This window comes from Phyllostomus hastatus, unplaced genomic scaffold (assembly GCF_019186645.2).
Source record: "Phyllostomus hastatus isolate PE091 unplaced genomic scaffold, TTU_PhHast_1.1 phas_contig_86, whole genome shotgun sequence".
In the NCBI taxonomy this organism is placed as follows: domain Eukaryota; kingdom Metazoa; phylum Chordata; class Mammalia; order Chiroptera; family Phyllostomidae; genus Phyllostomus; species Phyllostomus hastatus.
Window position 1 is genome coordinate 95,378,198 of NW_025333977.1, and position 27,108 is coordinate 95,405,305.

The 27,108-nt window shown below is 38.5% G+C and overlaps 1 protein-coding gene across 4 annotated transcripts in view; it reads right to left on the reverse strand.

Moving 5' to 3' along the window:
- Positions 1 to 24,150, reverse strand: part of ACAD9 (acyl-CoA dehydrogenase family member 9) — a 75,158-nt gene extending 51,008 nt beyond the window's left edge. For 3 of the 4 annotated variants that reach the window (XM_045851865.1, XM_045851864.1, XM_045851863.1), the window contains exons 1-2: positions 23,138 to 23,340; positions 7,599 to 7,692 (exon numbers count right to left, since the gene is read on the reverse strand). In XM_045851865.1, coding sequence (XP_045707821.1) covers positions 7,599 to 7,692; positions 23,138 to 23,284 — 241 coding nt within the window. In that variant the 5' untranslated portion in view covers positions 23,285 to 23,340. Of the gene's footprint in view, positions 1 to 7,598; positions 7,693 to 23,137; positions 23,341 to 24,032 lie in introns of those variants that run through there. The other variant, XM_045851866.1, reaches the window with a different exon arrangement.
- Positions 24,151 to 27,108: the final 2,958 nt, after the last annotated feature.

Consider the following 27,108-nt stretch of genomic DNA (forward strand, 5'->3'; position numbering starts at 1 on the left):
GTATTGGAAGTCCTAGCCACAGCGATAAGACATGAAAGAGAAATAAAAGGCATCCAAATTGGAAAGGAGGAAATAAAACTGTCACTGTTTGTAGATGATAAGACAGTCTACATAGAAACCCCTATAAACTCCACCCCAAAACTTCTCAACCTAATAAGCAAATCTGGCAAACTAGCAGCATTCAAAGTCCATATTCAGATATCAAAGGAGTTCATTTTTATACACCAACAACAAGAGATCAGAATCAGAAATCAAGAAAAAAATCCCATTTGCTATAGCAACAAGAAATATAAAGTACCTAAGAATAAACCTTACAAAGGCATGAAACACCTGTACTCAGAAAACTACACAATACTGAAGAAAAAATTAAGGAAGACAAATAAATGGGAAAATATACCATCTTCATGAATTGGAAGAATCAACACCATCAAAATGTCCAGATTACCCAATGATTTGCATGGAATTTATGGATTCCACACAAACCTATTAAATATCAATGACATATTTCACAGATATAGAACAAACATTTTAAAAACTTACATGAACCATAAATGACCCCAAAGAGCCACAGCAATTTTGAGAAAGAAGAACAAAGTAGGAGGGATCACAACACCTGTTATAAAACTACATTAAAGGCCACGGTAAACAAAACAGCCTGGTACTGGCATAAGAACAGAGACATAGATCAATGGAACAGAATACAAAACCTAGAAATAAACCCAAGCCTCCATGGTCAATTAATATTTGACAAAGGGGGTAGAACCATAAAATGAGTAAAAATAGCCTCTTCAACAAATGGTGTTAGGATCTCTGGACAGCTACATGCAAGGAAAAGAAACCTGATTACCAACTTACACCACACACAAAAATAAACTCAAGGTGAATAAAAGACTTAAATGTAAGCTGTGACACCATAAATATCCTACAGGCGAACATAGGCATGAAAATCCCAATTATTTCACAAAGCAATATTTTCACCAATATGTTCCCTAGAGCAAGGGACATAAAGGAAAGAATAGACAAATGGGACTTTATCAAAATAAGAAGCTTCTGAACTGCTAAAGAAAACATCAGCAAAATGAAAAGGGAACCAACTGTATGGGAAAATATATTTGCCAAAGATATCTCAGACAAGGGCTTGATCTCCAAAATACATAAAGAACTCACACAACTTCACTCCAGGAAGATAAACAATGCAATTAGAAAATGGGCAAAGGACCTGAACAGACACTTCTCCAAGGAGGGCATACAGAGGGTGCAGAGGAAAGGATGCTCAGCATCACTAGCCATCAGAGAGATGCAAATTAAAACCACAATGAGATACCACTCCACACTAGTCAGAATGGCCATCATAAACAAATCAACAAACAAGTGTTGGAGAGGTTGTGGAAAAAAGGGAACCCTAGTGCACTATTGGTGGGAATGCAGACAGGTGCAGCCACTGTGGAAAACAGTGTGGAATAACCTCAGAAAACTAGAAATGGAACTTCCTTTTGACCCAGCAATACCACTACTGGGATTATACCCTAAGGATCCTGAAACAACAATTCAAAAGAACCTATGCACCCAGTGTTCACAGCAGCACAATGTACAATAGCCAGGTACTGGAAGCAACCTAGGTGCCCATCAGTAAGTGAATGGATCAAAAAACTATGCTACATTTACATGATGGAATACTATGCAGCAGAAAGAAAGAAGGAGCTCCTACCCTTTGCGACAGCAGTGGATGGAACTGGAGAGCATTATACTAAGTGAAATAAGCCAGGTGGTGAATGACACATACCATATGATCTCACCTATAATTGGAACCTAATCAACAAAACAAAGAAGCAAGCAAAATATAACCAGAGACATTGAAATTAAGAACAATCAGACAGTAACCAGAGGGGAGGTGAGAAGGGGTAATGTGGTGGGGCAGGAAGGGTTTTCAGGAATATCTATAAAAGACACATGGACAAAACCAAGGCAGGGGTAGGTTCAAGCATGTGAAGTATAGATGGCTGGGTTGCAGCAGGAGTGGTGGAAGGAAAATGGGGACAACTATAGTTGAACAATAAAAAAATTTAAAAAATTACAGTTCTGCTGAATAGAAGCTTCTTAGTTTTCTTTATTCTTCTAGCCTTTGAATATATTAGCCCACTGCCTTTTGACCTCTTTTTGATGACAAATCCACTTATCTTATTGGAGACCCCTTATATATGATGAGTTGCTTCTCTGTGTCTGCTTTCAAAATTGTGTCTTTGGACAGTTTAATTATAATGTGTCATAGTGTGAGTCCCCATTTGTTTATCCTGTTTGGAGTTTATTGAACTTCTTGGATGTTTATATTCATGTCTTTCATAAAAGTTGGAACATTTTCAGCTATTATTTCTTCAAATATTCTGTCTGTCCTTTCTTCTCCTGCTGACACTTCACAATGTAAATGCTGGTGTGCCTGGTGGTGTCCCACAGGTCCCTTTTAGTTCACTTGAATCTTTTTTCTGTTTCTCGACTTGATAATTTCCATTGCTTTACCTTTAAGTACGCTGATTCTTTCTTCTACCTTTATATCTGCCTTTTAATTCTTCTAGTGAATGTTTCATTTTAGATATTGTACTTTTCAGCTCCAGAATTTTTATTCTTAGATTTTCCTCTTTATTAACATTTTCATTTTGTTAATACATCATTTTTTTTTTACTTTCTCCACATCTTTTCTTAATTATTTGAGCATCATTAAGATAGCTATTTTAAAGTCTTTGTCTAGTAAATCCTTCCACAGGTCTTTCACAGGAAGTTTTCTTTGAATGGCCCACACATTCTTGCTTATTTGTGTGCTTTGTGATTTTTTTTTGTTGAAAATTGGACATTTAAATCTAATAATGTGGTAACTCTAGAAATGAGACTTTCCTTCTTCCCCAAGATGTGCTGTTTTTGCTTTTGTTTTTTTGTCTTTTAAATGGAAATGTATTTGACATATAACAGTGTGTAAGTGTAGGGTGTACAACATATTTATTTGATACATTTCTTTTGTCACAATATAACTGTCTTTGTTGCCTTAACTAACACTTTTATCATGTCACACAATTATCATTTTTTTGTGATGGGAATAATTAAGATCTAGTCTATTAGCATGTTTGATGTTTATAATACAGCACTGTTACCTATAATCACTAAATTGTGCATTAGGTCTCTATCTACCAGTTGCAAATTTGTACCCTTTAAACAACATCTCTCCTATTCTCTCACCCCACAGTTCCTGGTAACCACTATTCAACTCTGTTTTTACAAATTCAGGTTTTTCAGAGTCCACATATGAGCAATATCATACAGTATACATCTTTCTCTAACTTATCTCACTTAGCATAATGTCATCAAGGTCCCTGTATGTTGTCACAAATGGCAGGAATTTCTGCTTTCTCATGGCTAAATAATATTCTATTATATGTACATACATACATGTGGGCACACACACACACTTCCATTCACCTGTTGACAGGCACTTAGACTGTTTCCATGTCTTGGCTATTATGCAATAAACATGGAGTCCATATACCTCTTTGATATCCTGTTTTTACTTCTTTTGGGTATATATGCAAAAGTACAATTGCTGGATCTTGTGGTAGTTCTATTATTAATTTTTTTTTATCTTTACCTGAGGACCTTTTTTCATTGCTTTTAGAAAGAAAGGAAGGAAGAGAGAGACGCATCATTCAGTTGCCTCCCGCACTTGCCTGGACTGAGGATCATACACACTCATACCATGCCCAGACTAGGCAGCAAACTTCCAACTCAGGCATGTGCACCGACTGAGAATCAAACCTGCAATCCTTCGGTTATGGGACAACACTCCAACCAACTGAGCCACACCAGCCAATGCTGTTTTTAATTTTTTGAGGAATCTCCATACTGTTTTCCATAGTATCTGTACCAATTTACATTCCCACCAATAGTGTATAACGGTTCCCTTTTCTCTATATCCTCTCCAACACCTGTTATCTTTTGCCTTCTTGATGATAACAGCCATTCTAACAAATGTGCGATATTATCTCATTATGGTTTTTAGTTGCATTTCTCTGATGATTCATTGAGTATCTTTTCATGTTCTTGTTGGCCACCTGAATGTCTTCTTTGGAAAAATGTCTATTTCATTCCTCTATTTTTAAGCAGTTTTTTGTTATTGAGTTGTATTGAGTTCTTTATATATTTTGGATATTAACCCCTTACTAATGTATGGTTTGCAAATATTTTCTCCCATTCCATAAGTTGCCATTTCATTCTTTTAATTGGTTCCTTTGCTGTGTTGAAGCATTTAAGTTTTCTGCTATCCCACATAGTCGTTTTTGGTTTGTTTGTAATTTTGGTTTTGTTTTGTTGTTGTTAATTGTTGTGAGCTATATGTATGCCAAGGATCAGCCTGAGATATAAATTTAAGGTCTTCTCAGGTCTTTTGAGTCTGTGCCTATCCCTGGGAATGTGTGGTGATTTTCTAATTTCCTACATATATGTGGTTGCTTTTGAAAGTTCTAGTCTTCAATCTGGTTCCCAGAAGAGTGGAAAAAAATGATAGAGGAGGTACAGTCTTTTAAGTCCCCTGGAAGTTATTTCAGCCAATGGGGGATGGACTCACAACAATGAGGAAAGGTACAAAAACAATGACTTCTGTCTCTTTGTCTGCACCTCTTGTGAGAGAAGCAGCAATCAGAGCACAGATGCCCAGTATTTGATGGACAGAGTCCTTTTTGCCCACTGGGGCTCCCAGAAGCTGTGTTCAAACTGCTCTGGGAATAAATTTACAGGGCTAGGGTTAGCTGTGACTGTGCTCACAGCTAAAATTTATCCAAATTAACTGCAATTCACTGTTCAAGTCTTCCCCTGAAATTGTAAACCTTCAATAGAATCCAGAGCTCCAAAACAGATTTTGCCAGTGCAATTGCTGTCTAGGTGGGGAGACAGATTTCTGGTGTTCCCTATACTACTGTCTTCCCAGAATCCTCTGGTCAGTTGATTTTTGACAAAGGTACCAAGTCAATTAAATAGGAAAAGGACAATCTTTTTAATAAATGTTGCTGGAACAATTGGGTAGTTGCATGCAGAAAAAAATCATCCTCAAACTTTACCTCACATCATATACAAAATTAACTGGAAATGAATCATAAATCGAGAAGTTAAAAGTGAAAAATATAAACCTTCTGAAAGAAAATATAGACAAAAAATAACCATCATGACCTTGACTTCACAGATTGCTTATATATAAAATACAAAAATCATGAATTAAGAAAGAAAAAAATACATTTAATCAACATTAAAAACTTTTGCTCCTTAAAAGATACTTAATAAAATAAAAAAGTCAAACTAGGAACTATGAAAAAATTTTGCTAAACATATATTAGACAAAATACTTGTATCTAAAATATAAAAAGACTTCTTACAACTCAATAATATAACATACCCAATATTTTTTAAAAGATTTTATTTATTTATTTTTAGAGAGGGAAGGGAGGGAGAGAGAGAGAGAGGAACATCAATGTGCAGTTGCTGGGGGTCATGGCCTGCAACCCAGGCATATGCCCTGGCTGGGAATCGAACCTGCAACACTTTGGTTTACAGCCCGCGCTCAATCCACTGAGCTACGCTAGCCAGGGCAACATACCCAATATTTTTAATGCATAAAATATCTGAAGGCATTCACCAAAAAAAAAAAAAAGGAATTCAGATGGCAAATAAGCCTATGAAAAAATTCCCAACATCATTAGTCAACATGCAAATCATAACCATAATGAGACAACACACCCACTAGAAGGGCTAAAACTAAAATGACAGATCATACCAAGTGTTGGTGAAAATGTAGAGCAATCAGAACTTTAATACAGTGCTAGTGGGAATATAAAGCAGTAACCAGTTTGGAAAATAGTTTGGCAGTTTCTTAAAGAGTTAAACACACACCAATCATATGGCTCAGACATTCCACTTCTAGGTATTGTCTACACCAGACTCAGAAAAATGTTCATGACATCTTTTTTAATGACAGATATATCTGGATACCAAATGTTAATGAACAAGTGAATGGATAAACAAATTTTAATATATTCATACAAAGAAATACTACTCAGCATTAAAAAGGAATAAACCATTGGTATATGCAAATAGTGAAAATCAAAATTATGTTGAAAAAAGCTGGATAAAAACATACATAATGTATGATTCTATTTAAATAACATTCCAGAAAATGCAAACTAATGTACTGTGACAGAGAGCTGATTAGTGATGTGCTAGGGACAGGGAGGCAATGAAAAGGACACGAGAAAACTTTTAGGGATAATAGATATGTTTATTACCCTAATCGTGTTGATGATTCCTTGGAGGTACACATATGTCAAAATTTATCAAACCCTACACTTTAAATACCTCAATAAGGCTTAAAAAATCCCTGACAAATCAGATAGTGAAAGTTTAAATAAAACAACAAGGGACTAAGGAACTGAAAAAAAAAAGGTATAAGAAGATAACTAAAACAAAAATAAAAATAAACATATCTAGATATCAAAAGATATATATATACAACTAAGCAACTTTTTAAACTAACAACATACCAACAGTTAATGACATAGAGCACCAATTCTCAAAATCTGCCTGGGGGGCCTAAGACACTTCCAAGGAGTCCAGTGTCAAACTATTTTAATTCAGATTCTGTCGCAAGTGTACAGTGCAGTTTTCCAAATAATTCATGATGTGTACCACAGATTAAATGTATATACACAGATATGAGAATTCAGCTAGATTCCATCTAGTGCCAACTAGAATTCTTATCTGTTGCTGCATATTACAATAAGTCAAATGCTTAAAAGATTCAGAAAACTATTAAAAAACCACTCTTCACTATTTTTTGTTTGGACATATTCTTTTTTCATTAAAAATATTTATGTTTATATATAATGGGTTTATTATTTTTAAATAAATAAATGAACACAGTATTTTTAAAATTTGTTTTAACTTCTCATAAGGCACATATTACTAGATAAAACCCACATAAATAAGAACTCTTTGGTGCCCTCAGTGTTGGAGAAGCCCTGCTGTCAATCTGCTATCACTGCTCCCCTGTGAGCTCCTCAGGGTTGGCTGACCACTCTAAGGGAGGGATCCTACATCCTCACTGGTACCCTCAATCTGCAGTCTGCAGCCTGCTGTTGGTCCACAAACTATTCCTGGTTCTATAAGCTAAGTACAGAAATTGAGAGTAAACTTTTAAAAATATTTACAGCAATTTTACATTGCTACTCAACCAATTACACATGGGCTTATAAAGTCCTTGACTTTTTTATTTCATTTTTCTAATTTTTTTTGTATTGATTTGTACAAAAGTGTCAGTCTGCAACACTCTGGAAATGTTTAAGAGTGGTCCTTCACCAGATACTTTGAGAAACACTAAACTAGATGTCTTAAAATCAAATATAATTAAATAAACACTGAGACAATCCATAAAAAATATTGTCAACAGACACTATTTCCCCATGATTAATGGCACTCAAGAGAGCTTCCCCTCTGTATACAGCTTCTAATATAAACACCAAAGCATTGCACTTAAAATGGAAATGGGTACTAGTAAAGAAAATCATACGTACCTTCTTCAGTGAAGAATTTTTCTATGGGTCCCACAAACTGATTGATTTCATTAAGTTCATCTTGGCTAACTTCTGGAAATGGGAAAACTTCTTCCTAAAAATGATAAACACTTAGAGAAAATGAATTTTTTGCAACTTTCTAAAGTGGTAATATTAGTAGAAAAGGAAACAGATTTGCTAGAATCCATATCTGGTAGGCAGAACATTACTGCTTGAAGGAATTAAAAAGCAAATCACAGAAGGTACTTCAGATGCAGGAATTGTATCTTGGTCTCCACCACCTAGATATATCCTCCTCCCCTATTCAAGCAGATTTATTACTGAATGTGATTGCTTTCCCTAGCAATAACAAGTTATGATGACTTTCCCATAAAGTAAAGACCCTTGGACTAACATTTCAAAGCCCTGGGTTCTGTTCCTTGATCTGCAGCTTACCAATTGTACAGCCTTCACCAAATCTCTACCTCTCCACAATTCTATTTTCTCACCCATAATATGGTCATAACATTTACTCAGGGTCATTGTGAGAATCATGGAGGACAATTGGTGTAAAAACTCTTTACAAAAACGTAAAATTTTACATTAGTTATTTTGTGAGTTCAGAGATACTACAGCTGCTGTGGCTGGGTAGCTCAGTTTGTTAGTGTTGTTACATTACACCAAGGTTGAGGGTTCAATCCCCAGTCAGGGCATACACGAGAAGTAACTAATGAATGCATAAATGAGTGAAACAGCAGACTGATGTCCGTCCCTCTCCCTCCCTCTCCCTCTCTCTCTCTCCCCCCCGCCCCATATATATATCTTTCTCAAATCAATAAACAGAAAAAGAAAATGCTGCTGCTGACTGGAACATACTGTGATTACAAAGTCTGATATCTTATCAGATTCTCATCCAGTTGCATACTCCAGACTCCATTTCCCATTTGATGACATCTGTTACTTAGGCTGAAAGCGTAAGGTAACAGGGTCACTGGAGGAGGCATAGCTGTTACAGCAGATCAACTTTGATTCAGCCTTGGCTCTGCCCCTTCTTAGATGTGTGACTTGGATAAGTCTCACAGCCTTTGTTAGTGTTAGTTTTTCTTCTGTTACAGATATCTCAGAAGATAGCTGTGAGGCTCAAACCAGATGTGTCCTGGAAAATAAAGTGACTGTAATTATTTGTATCAGATACTGGCTCTTGCCTCAACCTTCTAGCTGGAAAACAAATTAGCTTTAAACTTCTATCTCAAACCAATGGGTGGCCAATATTTCTGATTGTGCTATGACTCCCCAGTAGGCTATCATTACATATTACCTAAAATCATCCCACTGTGTTCTCAGTCCCTCCGGATTTTAGGGCTCCAGATACTCCTGCCTGCATGACATGAGTAATTGGATTGGGACCTACAGCTGCTGAGAAGTGATGTCCCAGCTGCCAGCCCCCAGAAGTGCGCAGCCTGCCTCTCCTCATGGCACCTCTCACCAAGTATCTCAAGACAAGGTCTTCAAAGCAGAGGAGTCTTCAATCTTCCTCCTCTAGCCTTTAAATATCTAATCAGCCACAAAAGATTATATTTTTTAAAGCAGAAAAACAAATTTTTCAACTAAATCTGGTACAGAAACCAAACATATAAAATAGGTAAAAGTCAAGGTGCTCTGGTTGTGACTTCAGATGGAGACAAAGGCCACCCAAATGTCTCCCACTCACCTTCCCACTGGTCCCAGCAGTAGCCCCAGAGACACTCTCCATGAATAGTGAGGGTTCAACTGAGGGAGAGTGTGACAACTACTGGCCTAGATGATCTTATTAAAGGTCATAGATTCTAAGCATTTCAGATGCCATGTTCCTGCTCAAACAACAGTAATGCTGTAGGACATGACATTGACATGAATAAGGGCAAGAGTGGTGAAGGTGTTTAAAAGCAGTCAGACTCTAAATATAACCTTAATGTAGAGAAAACAAGGTGATTTCAAGTATCTGGCCTAACAAGTTGAACAACAGAGTCACCACCATCTGTGATAAAGAAGACTGGTGGGAGGAGCAGGATTGAGTCGGGAGACCAGGAACTCAGTTTTGCATATACTAAGTGTGAAATGCTATCAGGCATCTAAGTGAAGCTTTAAGGAGAAAGAACTCTAGAGTTCAGGGGAGAAATCTGAGATGGAGAAATAAATATGCCACATCAGAATAACAATGGTATTAAAAGCAACAATACTGAATTAAATCTTCCTAGGTAGGATTATAGATGAAAAGATCTACAGGCTGAGTCTTAGAGAACTCCAGTTCTCGTAGCTGCCATTACTGGGAGGAGAACAAAGCCACAAATGCACAAACCAGCTTCTCCCAGTCCACCCCGCCCTCACACATCACAGCAGTGCTCAATGGAAGCATCTGGGACACCTTACATAAGATAGTGCTGCTGTTAGCATCTAGTTGCAGAAGGCAGTGCTAGGATCTCAAGGGATGGGAACCTCTTCATTTACCATAATCCCTCATAGAAATGGTGCCCGAAGACTGAGGCAACCTGATTGCAGAGGAGGATGCCCACATCCTCAGGGAATACAGAGCATTTTCCATGGCCCAGGCAACAATGCCCCACAGAGATCCCTGAAGCACCAGACACACAAGAGAAAATAAAAACTTACACTTCAGTGCCACCTACTGGAGAAGAAAAGAAAGGTTTCTTATTACCAACCTGCTAAATACAAGTGTCAGAGACTTTTTTTTAAAGAGCAGATTTCATTCCCATAAATGTCTGGGCAGAGAAATAATTCATCAAATACCATGAACAACCAAGGTAACAAAGTAGCTTAGAAAGAAAATGAAAAATCTTCATAAAATAAACTTAAAAGCACAGAAATAAGTTATTTAAATGACAGAATTCAAGATTGCAGTTCTGGGGAGAAAAACAAGACCTATGAAAACTCAGAAAGGCAGTGTAATGAACTCTGAAATAAAATCAATGAAAAAAAAGGACTACTTTACCAAACAGACTGAAATTACAGAAAAGAACCAAACAGAAATTCTGGATCTGAAGAACTCAATCAAAGAAATAAAGTATGAACCAGTGAGCTTAGGAAATAGAGAGGACCAGGTGGAGAAAAGAATTAGGTATCAAAGACAGAAATCTAGAAATGACTCAGATGAAAGAAGAGATAGACTGGGGTCTAAAAAAAAAGAAGAAGAATAAATGAACTCTATGAGAACTATCTGACTCCATCAGAAAAAAAAACAATATAAGCATAATGAGTATACCAGAAGGAGAAGAAAAAAAAAGGGAACAGCAAGCCTATTCAAATAATCAATGAGAACTTCCCAAACCTATGGAAAGAACTGGATACTCAAATCTAAGAAGCAAATAGAACATTTAATTATCTTAATCCAAAAAGGCCTTCTGCAAGGTACATGATATTAAAAATGTAAAAAATTAATGACAAAGAAAGAATTGTCAAGGCAGCCAGAAAAACAAAGCTGGTAACCTATAATGGAAATTCCATTAGATTATCATCAAAATTTCCAACATAAACCCTACCAGCTAGAAGATAGTGGAATCAAATATTCAAATTATTGAAAGAGAGAAATCACCAGCCAAAAATAATATATACAGAAAAATCATTCTTTAGATAATGAAGGAGAAATAAAGACTTCCAGACATAAAGAAGCTGAGGGAATTTACCAACACAAGACTTGCATTACAAGAAATACTAAATGGTGTTCTTCTACCTGAAATGAAAAGACAAAAATATAAAAAACTATAAGACAACTAAAAGAAGAAAACTGCAAGACTTGTTCAGAATATGGCATTATACACTTAAATATAACACAGGATTAAAGGAGTTAAAAATACTTAAAAAATAAGACAATGGCTACCACAATTTGGAAATGAACACACAGCATTAAAAAAAGGAGTAATTTATGACAAAAAACAATAAAAAGAGAGGGGGTAAAGCTGAATTTCCAAAAGGAAATGGATATAAGATGCAATGAGAAGGAAAAGAACTACTGTACGAGGTCTGTCTATAAGGCATCCAGCCATGTAATATGAAAAACAGAGACATGTGTTGAAGATACAAGTTACAAGAAACACTGTACATAGGACAATGATGCCTCAGTCCCCTTCAAAGTAGGCACCTTTGGACCTCAGTTCTCCCAATCTCCATCAGCTGCCCCATTGTATTTTCTTTTCAATTATATTTCATTGATTATGCTATTATAGTTGTCTTGATTTGTCCCCCTTTAATCCCTCTACTCAGTACGCCTACTTCCTCAGGCAATTCCCCCTACCATTATTCATGTCCATGGGTCACCTTATAAGTTCTGTGGCTCCTCCATTTTCTATACTGTACATCCTCATGGCTATTCTGTAACCATTTGTACTTCTTAATCCCTTCACCTCTTCACCCATTCATCCCCTCCTCCTCCCCATCTGGCAACCTTCTGATAACTAACTTATTTTCTCTTGCTTTTAAAAGTCTCTCTTTATCTTTAACCTTTGGTCTTTTGATAATGATGTGTTTTGGAGTGGACTTTTTGCATCCATTATAACTGGGATTCTCTGCACTTCCAGGACTTGAATGTCTATTTCCCTCACCATATTATGGAAGTTTTTTCCAACTACTTTTTCAGATAGATTTCCAATTTCTCGCTCTTTCTCTTCTTGTTCTGGCACCCCTATGAGGTGAATCTTGGACCTCTTAATGTTGCCCCAGAGACTGTTTATCCTATCCTCATCTTGGGGGATTCTTTTTGATTCTTGTTGTTCTGCATGGCTATTTATTTATTTATTTATTTATTTATTTATTCGTTCATTCATTCATTTATTTATTTGCTTCCTTATGTTCCAAATACATTGATTTGATTCTCGGCTTTATCCATTTTGTTGTTTCCCTTTAAATTGTTCTTTATTTCAATTAGTGTCCTTCGTTTCTGACTGGATCTTTTTTATGCTGCTGAGGTCCTCGCTAAGTTACCTGAGTATCCTTACAAAGAGTGTTTTGAACTCAGCATCTAGTAGATTGCTTATCTCCATTGTACTTAGCTCTTTTTCTGGAGTTTTGATCTGTTCTTTCACTTGGACCATGTTTCTTTGTCTCTTCATTTTGGCAGCTTCCCTGCATTTATTTCTATGTCTTAGGTAGAGCTGCTTCGACTCGTGTCTTGGTCATGTGGCCTAATGTAGTGGCTGTCCAGTGGGGTCAAGTGGCACAGCTGAGAGGTGCCCCCACTATCACCCAAGCTGGGTATTCATGGTGCGCCCTTCATGTGGGCTGAGTACACTCTCCTCTTGTAGCTGAGCCTTGGTTGCTGTTGACAGATCAATGGGAGGGACTTACCCAGGTCGGTCAGCTGCATGAACTGGCTATGACCACTGACCACCAACCTCCACCCTCTGTGTAGAATCAGCTGTGCAGGGGTAGGGTGGTGGTGCTCCAATGTGGTCTGTAGCTACCCACTGTGTGCGTCTGCCCTGGGGTTTCTCAGGTGGTGTAGTTCAAGGTAACTTCCAATGGTGTTTTGCCCAGGGCACCCTGCCTGAGCTGTAAAGCAATCTGAGATAGCTGCTATTTGTGCTGGGCATTGAGATTCCCAAGTAAAGCCAAGCTGTGACTCTAATCTTGCTGCTTCTAGGGCTCACTGAAGCCATTTCTTGCTTGTTTGATAGGACTTAGGAGCCAAGATGAGCCTTTCTTATGGAAAAGCAGCTCGGGTGGGCCTGTAAGTTGGGTGAGGTAGAGCCTCTGTGGATTGCGAAGGCAGGTCACACAGTGTTAGCCAGGTTGATGGAGACCAGATACCGGCTCTGTCGGGGGAGAGCTCAGAAAAGGAACAACGGCCTCTGCTTGCCAAAATGCCAAACACTTCAGTCTCTTCTTGTATTCCACTGGTGCCCTTCAAGCTGCCACCCCAGTGCTGGAGCTCAGAGGGAGCAAATATGAGTAGATGAGTCTGTGTGTGGGTTGTCCAAGAGAAACTGTTTAAGACTACAGCAACCTCCTCCACTGACTCATTCCCCACTGGTTTTTGCAGCCATAAGTTGTGGGGACTTATCTTCCTGGCACTGGAATCTTGGGCTGGGGGCCCTTTTGTGAGTCTGGGACTTCTCACTTCCAAGATATCCCTCCCAAATTTTTATTTACATGGGTGTAGAGACAGCCCATTGTGTATCCGCACCCCTCCTACCAGTCTGGAAGGATGTGGTTTCTTCAGTTCTGTAATTTTCAGACTTCCATTCAACTCAATTTCATAGCTGTCAAACTTCCATTCAACCTGATTTCTGACATTCCTGAGTGATGGTTGTTCTATATTTTACTTGTAATTTTGATGTGGTTGTGCGAAGAGGTGAGCCATGTCTGCCTATGTCACCATCTTGACAGGAAGCTGAAACTGCCCCATTGTATTTTCCCGAATCTCATCAATGGTCTGAAATATCTTTCCTTTCAAAGGTGATTTTAGTCTTGGGAGAAGCCAGAGGTTGCAGGGCACCAAATCTGGGCTGTTGGGGGTGGAGGGGGGACAGTGAGTCACCAGGGTGATTTGATGTTTTGCCAAAAAACTCTGCATGAGATGTGATGTGTGAGCTGGCATGTTGTCGTGACGAAGCTGCCAATCACCAGTTACCCACAGCTGTGGCCTTCTGAACCAAAGAAATAGTTCCTGCAGTGGAATATTCAAGTTTAACGCAAAATTTGATGCAAATTCGTTGCTCTACTCACGTAGTCATTTTGAATGCGATGGCCACACAGTACACACGCTCACTAAATGGTGTCTACCGCCCCCACTGACTCGTACAGTGAAGTCATCATTGTTCACACATGCACATTGTAGTCCACTCTCCTTGGCTGCCAGGTTACAACGATATCATACAAACTGTTCTTGTCATATTAACAATAGTTGTACTTTTTCCAAACAAACCTCGTATATATGAAACTTTCTTTTATATAAACCTAATGGTTCCCACAAAAAAAATATCTAGAACTAAGACACTTTACAAAAAAAAAAAAAAAACCCACAGGAAAAAAAATCATATAATACCACCAAACAAATAACAGACAGAACATAAGGGAAAAGTAACAATGGATACATGGAGCTACCAGAAAACAAAAAGTAAAATGACTATATTATATGTCAATAATTAGCCTGAACATAAATAGACTGAACCCTCAAACAATGGCAGAGTAGAAGGTTGGATTAAAAAAAAAACCCAAAAAACAAAACCCCAAACATGCAGCCTTCAGACAATATATCTCAGCTGCAAAAACACAGACTCAAAGTGAAAGAGTGAAAGATGATACTCCAAGCAAACAGTATCCAGAGAAAAGTAGATGTAGCTGTGCTTATATCTGACAAAATAGATTTTAAGATAAAAAAGGTAACAAAAGACAAAGATGGACATTTGATAATGATAAAGGGGACAATACATCAAGAAAGCATAACACATTAATATACATATACCCAATCTGGGAGGACCAAAATATATAGAGTAACTAAGAACAAAAGAGAAAAACTAACAAAAAACAATTATAGTATGGGACCTAAATACCCCCTATTAACAGCTACAAATAGACCATTCAAACAGAAAATCAATAATATCAGCCTTAAATGACATAATAGAGCAAATGGATATAATCAATGTTTACAGAGCCTTTTACCCCAAAACTCCAGATTACACATTCTTCTCTAGTGCGCATGGATCATTCTCAAGGATTAGACCATATATTGGGACACAAAATGAGCCTCAACAATTTTAAGAAGACAGAAGTCATACCAAGCATATTCTCCAACCACAATGCTTTGAAATTGGGAACCAACTGAAAAAAGAAAGGGGGAACAATCACAAATATGTGGATATTAAACAACATACCACTAAACAATGATTAGGTCAAAGTAGCAGTAAAAAAGATCAAAAGTTACAGAGACAAATGAGGATGACAATACAACACATCAAATTTGGGGGATACAGCAAAAGCATTAATAACAGGGAAGTGTACAGCTTCACAACTTGCCTTAAAAAACAAGAAAAATCTCAAATAAAGAAACCTAACATTCAGCTTTAAAAACTAGAGAAAAAAAGAACAAAGCCCAAAGTCAGTAAAAGACAGAAATAATAAAAATTGTAGCAGAATTAAATAAAAACAAAGACAATAGAAAAAATATTAGAAAAAATTAATTAAACAAAGAACTTGTTCTTTGAAATAATTAATAAAATTCACAAACCTCAGGTTAGACTCACTAAGGAAATGAGAGAAATGACTCAAATAAATAAAATTGGAAATGAATGAGAAGTCACTACAGATATCACAGAAATATAAAGGATTATATAAGAATTCTATGAGACGATATGCCACCAAATTCAATAACCTACAAGAAATGAACAAGCTTTTAGAAATAATATAACCATTTTAGTCTGAATCACAAATAACTGGAAATTCTAAATAGACAGCTCAACAGTGAGGAAATAGAAACAATCATAAAAAAATAAAACCCCAAAGAGTAAAGGTCCAGGACTACAATGATTCAGTAGTGACTTCTACCACACAGCCAAAGAAGATTTAATACCTGTCCTTCTCAAACTCTTCCAGAAAACTGAAGAGGCAATATTTCCTAACTCCTTTTATGAGGCCAAGATAACTGAGATACCAAAACCTGGCAAGGATAACGCAAAAAAAGAAAATTATAGACTGGTATCTCTGATGAATACAGATGCAAATCCTAGACAAAATACTAGCAAATCAAATATACATTAAAGACAATACATAATGATCAAGTGTTTATTCCAGGGGCGCAAGAATGGTTTAACATATTTAAATTAATCAATGTAATACACATTAACAAAATAAAGGATAAAAGTCATATGATCATATCAATAATGGAGAAAAGCACCTGATAAAATACAACATCCATTTATGATTAAAACAGTCAATAAAATGGGTATAGAAATAAAAGTACCTCAATATAATAAAGGCCATATGTGACAAACCCTCAGCCAATATCATGCTCAATGGAGAAAAAACAAAGAAAACTTTTCCTCTAAAGTCATGAACAAGACAAGGATGACCACTCTCACCACTGTTATTCAAAACTGTACTAGAAGTCCTGGCCACAGCAATCAGGCAAGAGAAAGAAATAAAAGGTATCCAAATTGGGACTAGGAAAGTAAAACTGTCACGTTTACTGATGATGTAATTGTTTATATAGAAAACCCTAAAACTCACCCCCAAAACTATTAGAAACAATATAAAAAAACAACCCAGTAAAGTTGCAGGATACAAAAATCCATTGTGTTCCTATATACAAACAATAAAATTTCAGAAAATGAAATGAAAATAACAATTCTACTTGGAATTGCAACAAAAAAATACCTAAGACTAAACTTAACGAAGTAACTTCTAGCCAAGATGGAGGCCTAAGCAGACACACTATGCCTCTTTGTACAACCAAGAAAAGGACAACAACAACTTTAAAAACAAAAAACAACCAGAACTGCTAAAATATCGAACCATATGGAAGTCAAAAAACCAAGGACTTAAAGAAGAAACATTCATCCAAACTGGTAGGAGGGGTAAAGACAGGCAACCGGGGCACAGAGGACATGGAGCAAAGTGGCAGCTGGTGGTCCTACATTTACATGCAGCTAAACCAGGAGAAACAAATAGGGAGCAAGACGGACTGCACAACCAAGGGTTGCAGTATGGGAAAAGAAAGCCTCAAAATCTCTGGCTGTAAAAACCTGTGCAGGTTGGGGCAGTGGGAAAAACTCCCAGTCGCACAGGTGAGCTCACTGGAGAAACCCACAGGGTCCTAGAACATACACAAAACCACCAACCCAGGAATCAGCACCAGAAGGGCCTAATTTGCTTGTGGGTAGCAGGAAAAGTGACTGAAAGCCAGAAGACAGCAAAGCAAGCAGCATTGTTCCCTTGCTGACCCCCTGTCCCATATACAGTGCCACAATACAGTGAAGTGGGTTGCCCTGCCCTGGTGAAAACCTAAACTCCACCCCTTACAATGTAACAGGAGCAGAGACAAAGAAATATGGCTAGAATGAAAGAACAGATAAAAGCTCCAGAAAAAATACAACTAAGTGAAGAAGAGATAGCCAACCTATCAGATGCAAAGTTCAAAACTCTGGTAAATGGGGTACTCACAGAAATGGTTGTATGGTCGCAAAATAAAGGGAAAACTGAAGGCTATGAAAAGTGAAATGAAGGAAAATATACAGGGAACCAGAAGGGAAGGAAATCAGGACTCACATCAATAATTTGGACCAGAAGGAAGAAATAAACATTCAATCAGAACAGAATAAAGAAACAAGACTTCAAAAATATGAAGAGAGGCTTAGGAACCTCCAGGACAACTTTAAACGTTCCAACATCCAAATTATAGGGGTACCAGAAGGAGAAGAGGAAGAGCAAGAAATTGAAAACCAACTTGAACAAATAATGAAGGAAAACTCCCCAATGTGGCAAAGGAAATAAACTTCCAGAAAGTCCAGGAAGCTCAGAGAGTCCCAAAGAAGCTGGACTCAAGGAGGAACATAGCAAGGCACATCAGAATTACATTTCCCAAGATTAAAGATAAGGAGAGAATCTTATCTCTAAAATCAGCAAGAGAAAAGGAGACAGTTACCTACAAAGGAGTTCCCATAACACTCTCAGCTGATTTCTCACAAGAAACCTTACAGGCAAGAAGGGGCTGAAAAGTAGTATTCCAAGTAATGAAAGGCAAGGACCTACATCCAAGATTACTCTACCCAGCAAAGCTGTCATTTAGAATGGAAGGGCAGATAAACTGCTTCCCAGATAAGGTCAAATGAAAGGGGTTCATCATCACCAAGCCCTTATATGAAATGTTAAAAGGACTTATCTAAGAAAAAGAAGATAAAAAATATGAACAGTAAAATGACAACAAACTCACAACTATGAACAACCAAACCTAAAAAAACAAAACAAAAACAAACTAAGCAAACAACTAGAACAGGAACAGATTAACAGAAGTGGAGATCACATGGAGGGTCATCAGCAAGGAGGAGGAGGGAGGAGAATGGAAGAAAAGGTACAGGGAATAAGAAGCATAAATGGTATGCAAAAAATAGACAGCGGGAGGTTAAGAATACTATAGGAAATGGAGATGCCAAAGAATTTATATGTACCGCCCATGAACATGAACTAAGGGGGGTGGGAGGGATTGCTGGTGGGAGGGGCTGTGCAGGGTGGAGGGGAATAAAGGGGAGGAAAAAAATGGGACAGCTGTAATAACATAATCAATAAAATATATTTACCAAAAAAAGTGAAGGGTGTATATGTTGAAAACTATTAAGACATTATTAAAAGAAACTGAAGTCACAAAGAAATGGGAAAATATTCATGGATTGAAAGAATCAACAGTTATTTTATAATGGCCATATTTCCCAAAGCAATATACAGAATAAATGCAATACCCATTAAAATCCCAATGACTTTTTTTTTAAAGAAAGAGAATAAAGAGTCATGAAATTTGTATGAAACCACAAAATACCCTGAATAGCCACAGCAATCCTGAGAAAAAAAGAACAAAACTAGAAGTATCCCACAACTTGACTTCAAATTATACTACAAAGTGACAACAATCAAAAAGGCATGGTATTGGCAGATAAAGACACTCAGACCAATGGAACATAATTGAGAGCTCAGAAATAAACCCACAAGCCCTGGCTGGTGTAGCTCAGTGGATTGAGCGCGGGCTGCGAACCAAAGTGTTGCAGGTTCGATTCCCAGTAAGGGCACATACTTGGGTTGCAAGCCACAGCCCCCAGCAACCGCACATTGATGTTTCTCTCTCTCTCTTCCTCCCTCCCTTCCCTCTCTAAAAATTAATGGATGAAATCTTTAAAAAAAAATAAACCCACAGATATATAAGCAAATAATTTTCAACCAAGGAGCTAAAAACATAAACTTCTGAAAAGTAAGCCTCTTCAGTAAATTGTGCTGGCAAAATTGGAAAACCATATACAAAATAATGAAACCAGACTGCTATTTTTACCATATACAAAAATTAACTTAAAATGTATCAAAGACCTAAAAATAAGACCTGAAATAATATACAGAAGAAAACATAGGTACAAAACTTATGGACCTTGGTCTCAGGGAGGATTTTATTAATTTAAACCCAAAGACAAGGGAAGTAAAGGCAAAAATAAATGAATGGGACTATATCAAACTAAAAAGCTTCTGCATAGTAAAAGAAGCCATTACCAAAACAAAAAGGCTGCCAAATGGATGGGAGGAGATACTTGCAAACAATATCTCTGATAAAGAGCTAATACCCAAAATATGGATATGTAAAGGTTCATACAGCTCAACGACAATAAAATCCAATTAAAAATGGGTGGAACCATGAACAGACATCTCTACCAAGAAGACATACAAAGGGGGATACCAAAAACCCAGAATTATCTTCTAAAGGGCAGACCCCTTGAAGTATAGGCTTCCCCCCACTAAGTAAGTGTTCTAGGAACCCATCTGTAGCAGTGTGCCACCTGGTGTTGTTCTGAGAGGCTGCTTTTTGACCTCAGTGAATTTTTTTTGAGGACTTTCAAGGCGTCTGCACATTTCATGAGGGGTGATTTACAAGCACACCTGCCCACACTGCACTGCATGTTTAGCAGTTCTTGACCAAAAATGGCATGACCTTTGTGACCCACCCTCCCTATTCACCCAATCTTGCCCCAAGTGACTGTTCGCCAGATGAAAAAAGTCCTCAAAGGTAAATATTTTGCCAATGAAGAAGAGGTCAAAAAAATGACAGAAGCACTAAAAAGCACCAAAACTGACGAGTTCAAAAACTGTTTTGAGCAGTAGAAAGAAGTCTTGACATGTGTTTTGTATCAAATGGAAAGTACTTTGAAGGTGACTCAAGTTTAAATATGTAAGAATAAAGACAATTTTTTTTATAAATAAATTTTGTGTTTTGAGCAGTTCTCCCCCTCGTATATGAAAAGATGCTCAACTCACTAGCTATTAGGGAAACACAAATCAAAACTACAATGAGATAACTCCTCATACCTGTTAGAAGGGCTATAATCAACAAGAAAATAAATAGGTGTTGGAGAATGTGGTGGAGAAAAAGGAACCCTCATTCACTGCTGGTGGGAATATAAATTGGCACAGACACTGTGAAAAACAATATGGAAGTTCCTCAAAAAATTAAGAATAACCTACCAATCCCTCTTCTGGGAATCTATCAGAAAAATTTGGAAACACTTAGTTGTAAAGATATATGCACTCCCTTGTTCACTGCTACATTATTCACACTGGCCAAGACATGGAAACAAAATAGGTGTCCTTTGATAGAGGATTGGATAAAGAAAATGTGGTACATGTGTACAATGGAATACTACTCAGCCATAAGGAAAGATGAAATACTGCCATGTACAGAATGGAAGAATCTTGAGAATATCATGCTATGACAAATAAATCAGAGAGAAAAAAACAAGCACCATGATTTCACCCATATGTGTGATGTAAAACTGAAAGCAACAAATAAAGAAACAACTTCATAGATACCAACAACAGTATGGTGGTTGCAGGAAGGAAAGGGGTTGGGGGAAGTAGAAGAGTGACCGAGATCTAATATATGGTAATGGAAGAAGAGACTGAACTTGGGTGGTGAGCACATAATGCAATACACAAATGATGTATTAGAGAATTGTACTCTTGAAATTTATATCATCTTATTAGTTAACGTCACTCCAATAAATTTAATAAACTTTTTATATAAACTGTATTTAATACAAATTTTATATAAAATGTATTTAATATAAATTTTTTATATTTATTAAAATACATAAAACTCAAGATCCCATTGGGCTACCTGAAAACATTGGCTAATATTAGAGGTCAAGGAGCCAAGAAGAACCAGCAAAGATGATTAAAAAGGATCAGTCACTGAAGTAGATAGAAAAAGTAAGAGACTGGTTTTCCAGGAACGATAAACTGTGTCAGATGCTAGTGACGAGTCAACTAAGATAAGGACTGAGAATACACTTTTAGATTTGACCACACAAAGGTTACTACTGACTTTCTTGAGTTCAATACAGGGGATTGAAGACAAAATACAGGTTTTTTAAAGACAAAAACCTGAATGATATGAGTTCAAGATCCAGCAGAGAGGGAACAATTGGTGATGTAGAGGAGAAAGGAGAGAATTACTGGATCGATGCCCTTGAGTAGGCGAGAAGGCATGGGGTCTGGTGAGGCAGTTGGCTTTTGGTAGGAGTAGACAGACAGTTTACCCATAGTAAGAGAATGTAGACTACATGGGTACAGGTGCAAGAAAGAGGAGGTAAATATGGTAGTGAAGGTTGTCATCTGATCGCATGTATTTTCTCAGTAAAATAAGAAGCAAAGCAGTCAACTGTGAGGGAGGCAGGTTCCAGGGTTTTGAAAAGAAGCATGAAAGACTCGTGTTCTTTCTTTATATGCTGCTGCAGGGTGTGAGGTCTCAAGATAATACACCACACAGCCTCAGGTTGTGGGGGAAATAGTTTTCTAAACTTTAAAGACCTAACTTTGCACTTCCTAGCAGGCCAAATCACTCTGTCTGAGTCTCTGTTTCTGCATTGGTAATGCCTGACAACCTTAGAGCAATGTTCTAAAGAGAAACCAGGGAATAACTCCTTAAGTGATAAGAGTGTAAGCCTAGAATTGAACCAGTCTCAAAGCACTGTACACAAACTTTTTATTTGGTTTGTAGGGCACCTTTGGGTGGGGACAAGTACTGTTTTTACACGTATTTTGTAGACTACCACACTGAGGCACAGGGAAATGAAGTGACTAGCCCAAGACTAGTAAGTGCTGAAGCCAGCATTAACTACTTATTCCAATTCCTTTTGCATCTGCACAGTTTAAAAAGCATTTCCATGCACTATGTATCTCATTAGGGCTTTACAAAACAAATACGTGAAGCACCATTTTAAGGCTTAAGAACTGAGGCTCAGTCACAGAGCTAAAGTCAAATCCAAGTCTTCCTACTGTAAGAGGATTCTGAATGCTTTATAACCAAGCTGTAACTATTGGGTAAGAGCTGGGTTACTACTGGGTAGTAAGACCCGTGGAAGGCGGGGTGGTGTGGGGAAGCAGCCAGACTTCTGAGGAAACTGAATGGCAGGGTGAGGTAATGGGACTGAGCTGTGAATGCCTAGGGTCCGCTGGAAGCTGACTCCACACTGTACTTGGGATTCAGGAAGGAAGCCCCGCAAATCCGGGGTCCAGAACGCTGAATTGAGCGTTGCATCGCCTCGCTGTGTTTCCCAAAATGACCTGACAAGAGTTAGCTGGAACACTTGTCAAACCCACATTTTCTCAGATGCCCCTACACTAGAAAGACTCTTCATTTTCCCTGGAAAAAAAATCACATGAATCTAATGGGACTTAGGAATCTGGAATTTCAGCATGCCCAGCCCCTCGGTTGTATTTGTCAAGCAGGTGTAATGACAAGGACAAAGCTCGAACCCAGTCTTTCCTGACAAGTGCAACGAGCGGCAGGGAGAGAGCAAGGGTCGGCCCACGTGCAAGGTTACCTTCTCGATTTTACCCAGGAAGAGCTCCTTGGCGAAGGCTCGGGTTTGCAGACTGGTGCGTAGCGAGCGCCGCCTCACCGTGAAGGCCACGAGAGCCGGCCAGGCACGCACCGCTGCAGTGCGCAAGAAAAGCCCACAGCAGTTCATGCTGCCCGAAATCCCCGGACACTTCCACAGCGCCACCTCCTAGCGCCTCAGTCTTGTGCACCGGGTTGCGCCTGCTGATGACGCCACTAGTCTGCGCCGATCAGTTGGCCACCCCTGCGTCGGTGCGTCCCACTCCCCTGCCCCGGGAAAACGGAGAGGCGAGATCGCCGCCATCTTGGTGGTTTCACCTTCACAGTGGTGGTGGGGGCGTGTGTGTAGGATTTTGTTTTAAAATGCCAAGGGTGTTTGGGGAAATGCAAGCCAAAGGACATTTTCTGGAGCACCGGTACCTACGCGGCGGCTTCGCGACCTCTACTTACCGTCCTCTCTCCTGTGAAGAGGACGTGATAAAACTAAAGAAAAAGCAAAGGAATGGGGAAATTTCACAAAATTAGTTATCTCTGGAGGGGAACCCGCACATGGGTAATACCACGGTTTTGAAGTGGGTTCTTGAGGAGTCATTTTGTTTTGATTCATAGTTTACAGATATGTTACATGTTTTTTAGGAAGAAAAAAGAAAAGGGATGGTCTCCCGGAAAAAGGTCTGAAAAGTGAGTTACAACTGTCCCTAGAGAACAACTTTAAAGGGCAGGCAGGGGAACAGAAGCTATAGCGGGGATCGGGGATCGAGAAGAGTGAAGTCGGGAAAGGTGATAGGGAGGAGGAGGTCAGACGTGCCCTGGAGAAGTGGGCAACCTAGTGGTCTTAAGTCACCCTCCTGCAGAAAGACTTTCTCTCCTTTCCTTACCTGTCATTCTACTTGTTACTTGTACGTGTTACTTGTACTTGTTCCCTGCACTTGCACAACGTACTGGAAAATGCTTTCTGCGTCCATCATGAACTGCTGGAGAACAGCGAGAACTCTCATTCACCCCACTGTGCCTGCCCACTAAAAAGTAAATACTTGACACGTGGGAAAGAACTCAAAACTTTACTGGTTGAAATTTATTTGCAAGCATCTTCTGCAATCTGTTGTTTTTTTTTTAATTTTGTCTTGTTGTTTATAAAGGTCTGTCTCCTGATTTTTTTAAAGTTTTTTTTTTAATGTCTTTTTAGACAGAGGGGAAGGAAGAAGGGGGAGAGAAACATCAATGTGTGGTTGCCTTTTGTGAGCCCCACTGCTGGGGACCTGGCCAGCAACCCCGGCATGTGCCCTGACTGAGAATCAAACTGGCAGCCATTCGCTTCACAGGCCTGGGCCCAATTCACTGAGCCCAGTGAATTGGGCTCACACTAGCTAGGGCTATTTCCTAATTTCGTCATCAGCATTCAGCATTGCAAGAAGGCATTCAGAAATCACTGCCTTTTTGAAATAAGGTGGGGGTGGGGGAAGGTGGCAGGGGAGAAACAAGGAAAAACGGTATTACAAGATGGGTTTCACTCTTGAACTGGTGTACGCTTTTGCCAAAACGAACGCCAGGGCAATCAAGTCATCTAATGTGTCAGTTGCTGTTTAAGTTAGTCAAGTAAGACATTCAGTGGCACACAGTTTCCAAAACAAAAATTAGAAAATTTTAAGGCATAATTTCCAAGTACTCCCGTAGTGTGTACAGTGGAAAATGAGTTTTGGAGTTATACTACTCTGCCAGTTTCTAAGCTTAGTTTCCTCCTTTGTAAAAAATAAGAACACTTATTTCACAGGATTTGGGTAAGGATTGAGTAAAATCATCCATATGAAACGAGCACATTGACTGAGGAGTTTTTCCTTTATAAAAATGAAAAATGGATTACCCTCTGAGGTTTCTATTTTGAGTATTAGCCTTGAAATAAAGGATACCATTTTTATTTTCTAATTATATTTTATTGATTATGCTATTACAGTTTTCCCAATTTTTCCCCCTTTGCCTCCCTCCACCCAGTACCCCCCCTTCCCTCAGACAATCCTCACACCATTGTTCATGTCCATGGGTCATGTGTATAAGTTCTTTGGCTACTCCATTTCCTATATTGTACTGTACATCCCACTGGCTATTCTGTAACTAACATTCATACTTCTTAATCCTCTCATCTCTTCACCCATTCCCCCACAACCCCTCCTATCTGACAATCATCAAATGTCCACCATATCCATGATTCTGTCTCTGTTCTTGTTTGTTTAGTTTGTTATTTAGATCCAACTGTTGATACATATGTATTTATTACCATTTTATTGTTCATAGCTTTAATCTTCTTTTTCTTACATAAGTCCCTTGAAAATTTCATATAAGAAAGTTTTGCTGATGATGAACTCCTTTAGTTTTTCTGGTCTGGGAAGCTCTTTATCTGCCCTTCCATTCTAAATGATATCTTTGCTGGATAGAGCAATCCTGGCTGTAGGTCCCCTCCTTTGAATATTTCTTGCCAATCCCTTCTAGCCTGCAAAGTTTCTTATGAGAAATCAACTGACAGTCTTATAGGGATGCCCCTGTAGATAACCAAGTGCTTTTCTCTTGCTGCATTTAAGATTCTCTTTATCTTTAACCTTTGGCACTTTAATTATGATGTGTTTTGGAGTGGGCCTTTTTGCATCCATCTTATTAGAGATATTCTGTGCTTCCTGGACTTGCATATCTATTTTCTTTAACAACTTAAGGAAGTTTTCCTTCATATTTTTTCAAATGGATTTAATTTCTTGCACTTTCTCTTCTTCTTCTGGCAGCCCTGTGGTGCAAATGTTTGAATACTCAAAGTTGTCCCATAAGCTGCTTATACTATCTTTGTTTTTTTGTGTGTTTTTCAAATTCTTTTTTTCTTCTTTGGAAAAAAGAATTTTTTTGTATTCTTTTTGGATTCTTGTTCTGATTGCTTATGTTTTGCCTCCTTATGTTCTAAATCATTATTTGGTTCTTGGCTTTATTCTAGTGTTGTTTTTCTATAACTTGTTCTATATTTCAGTTAGTATATCTTTTGATTCTGATTAGATTTTTTTTGTGCTGTTGAGGTCCTCACTAAGTTCCTTAAGCACCCTTATAACAAGTGTTTTGAGCTCTGAATCTGACAGGTTGCTTATTTCTGTTTTGTTTAGTTCTTTTTCTGGAGTTTTGACCTGTTCCTTCATTTGGGTCATGTTTATTTTTCTCTTTATTTTGGCAACCTCCCTGTATTTGTTTCTATGTTTTTGGTAGAGCTGCTATGATTCCCTGTCTTGGTAGTGTGGCCTAATGTAGTAGGTGTCCTGTAGGGTCCAGTGGCACAGCCTCCCCTATCACCCAAGCTGGGTACTTGAGATGCACCCTTTGTGTGGGCTGAGTACACCCTCCTCCTAGAGTTGAGCCTTGATTGCTCTTGACAGGTCAATGGGAGGGATTTACCCAGGTCAGTCAGTTGTAAGGACTGGCTGTGACCACTGACCACTAACCTTCACCCTCTATGGAGAATCAGCTGTGCAGGGGCAGGATGTAGCACTCTGATGTGGTCTATAGCTGTACACTGGGTAAACAGGTTGTGGGGCCACTTGCATGAGCTGTGAAGCAATCTGAGATAGCTGCTACTTGTGCTGGTCTTGGTGATTCCCAGACAAAGCCTATCTGTGAATCTAGGCTGGCTGCTGCTAGTGCCAGCCCTGGGACTACTTAGCTGTTGCTTGTTTGAAAGGATTTAGGAAACTGTGAAGCATGAGCCAAGACCAGCCATTCATATGGAAAAGTCATGATTAACAGCTTGGGCGGGCATAAGCTGAGTGGGACAGAGTCTCAGGGAATTTTCAGGGCAACACAAACAGTGTTAGCCAGGTTGATGGTGTCTCAGATACGGCACCTCCCTGATCTTTGGCTTTTGGCGGGAGATCTCAGAAACGTGACAATGGCTTCTGCCTGCCTGCCTGCCTGCCTATCTAGGAGAAAGCC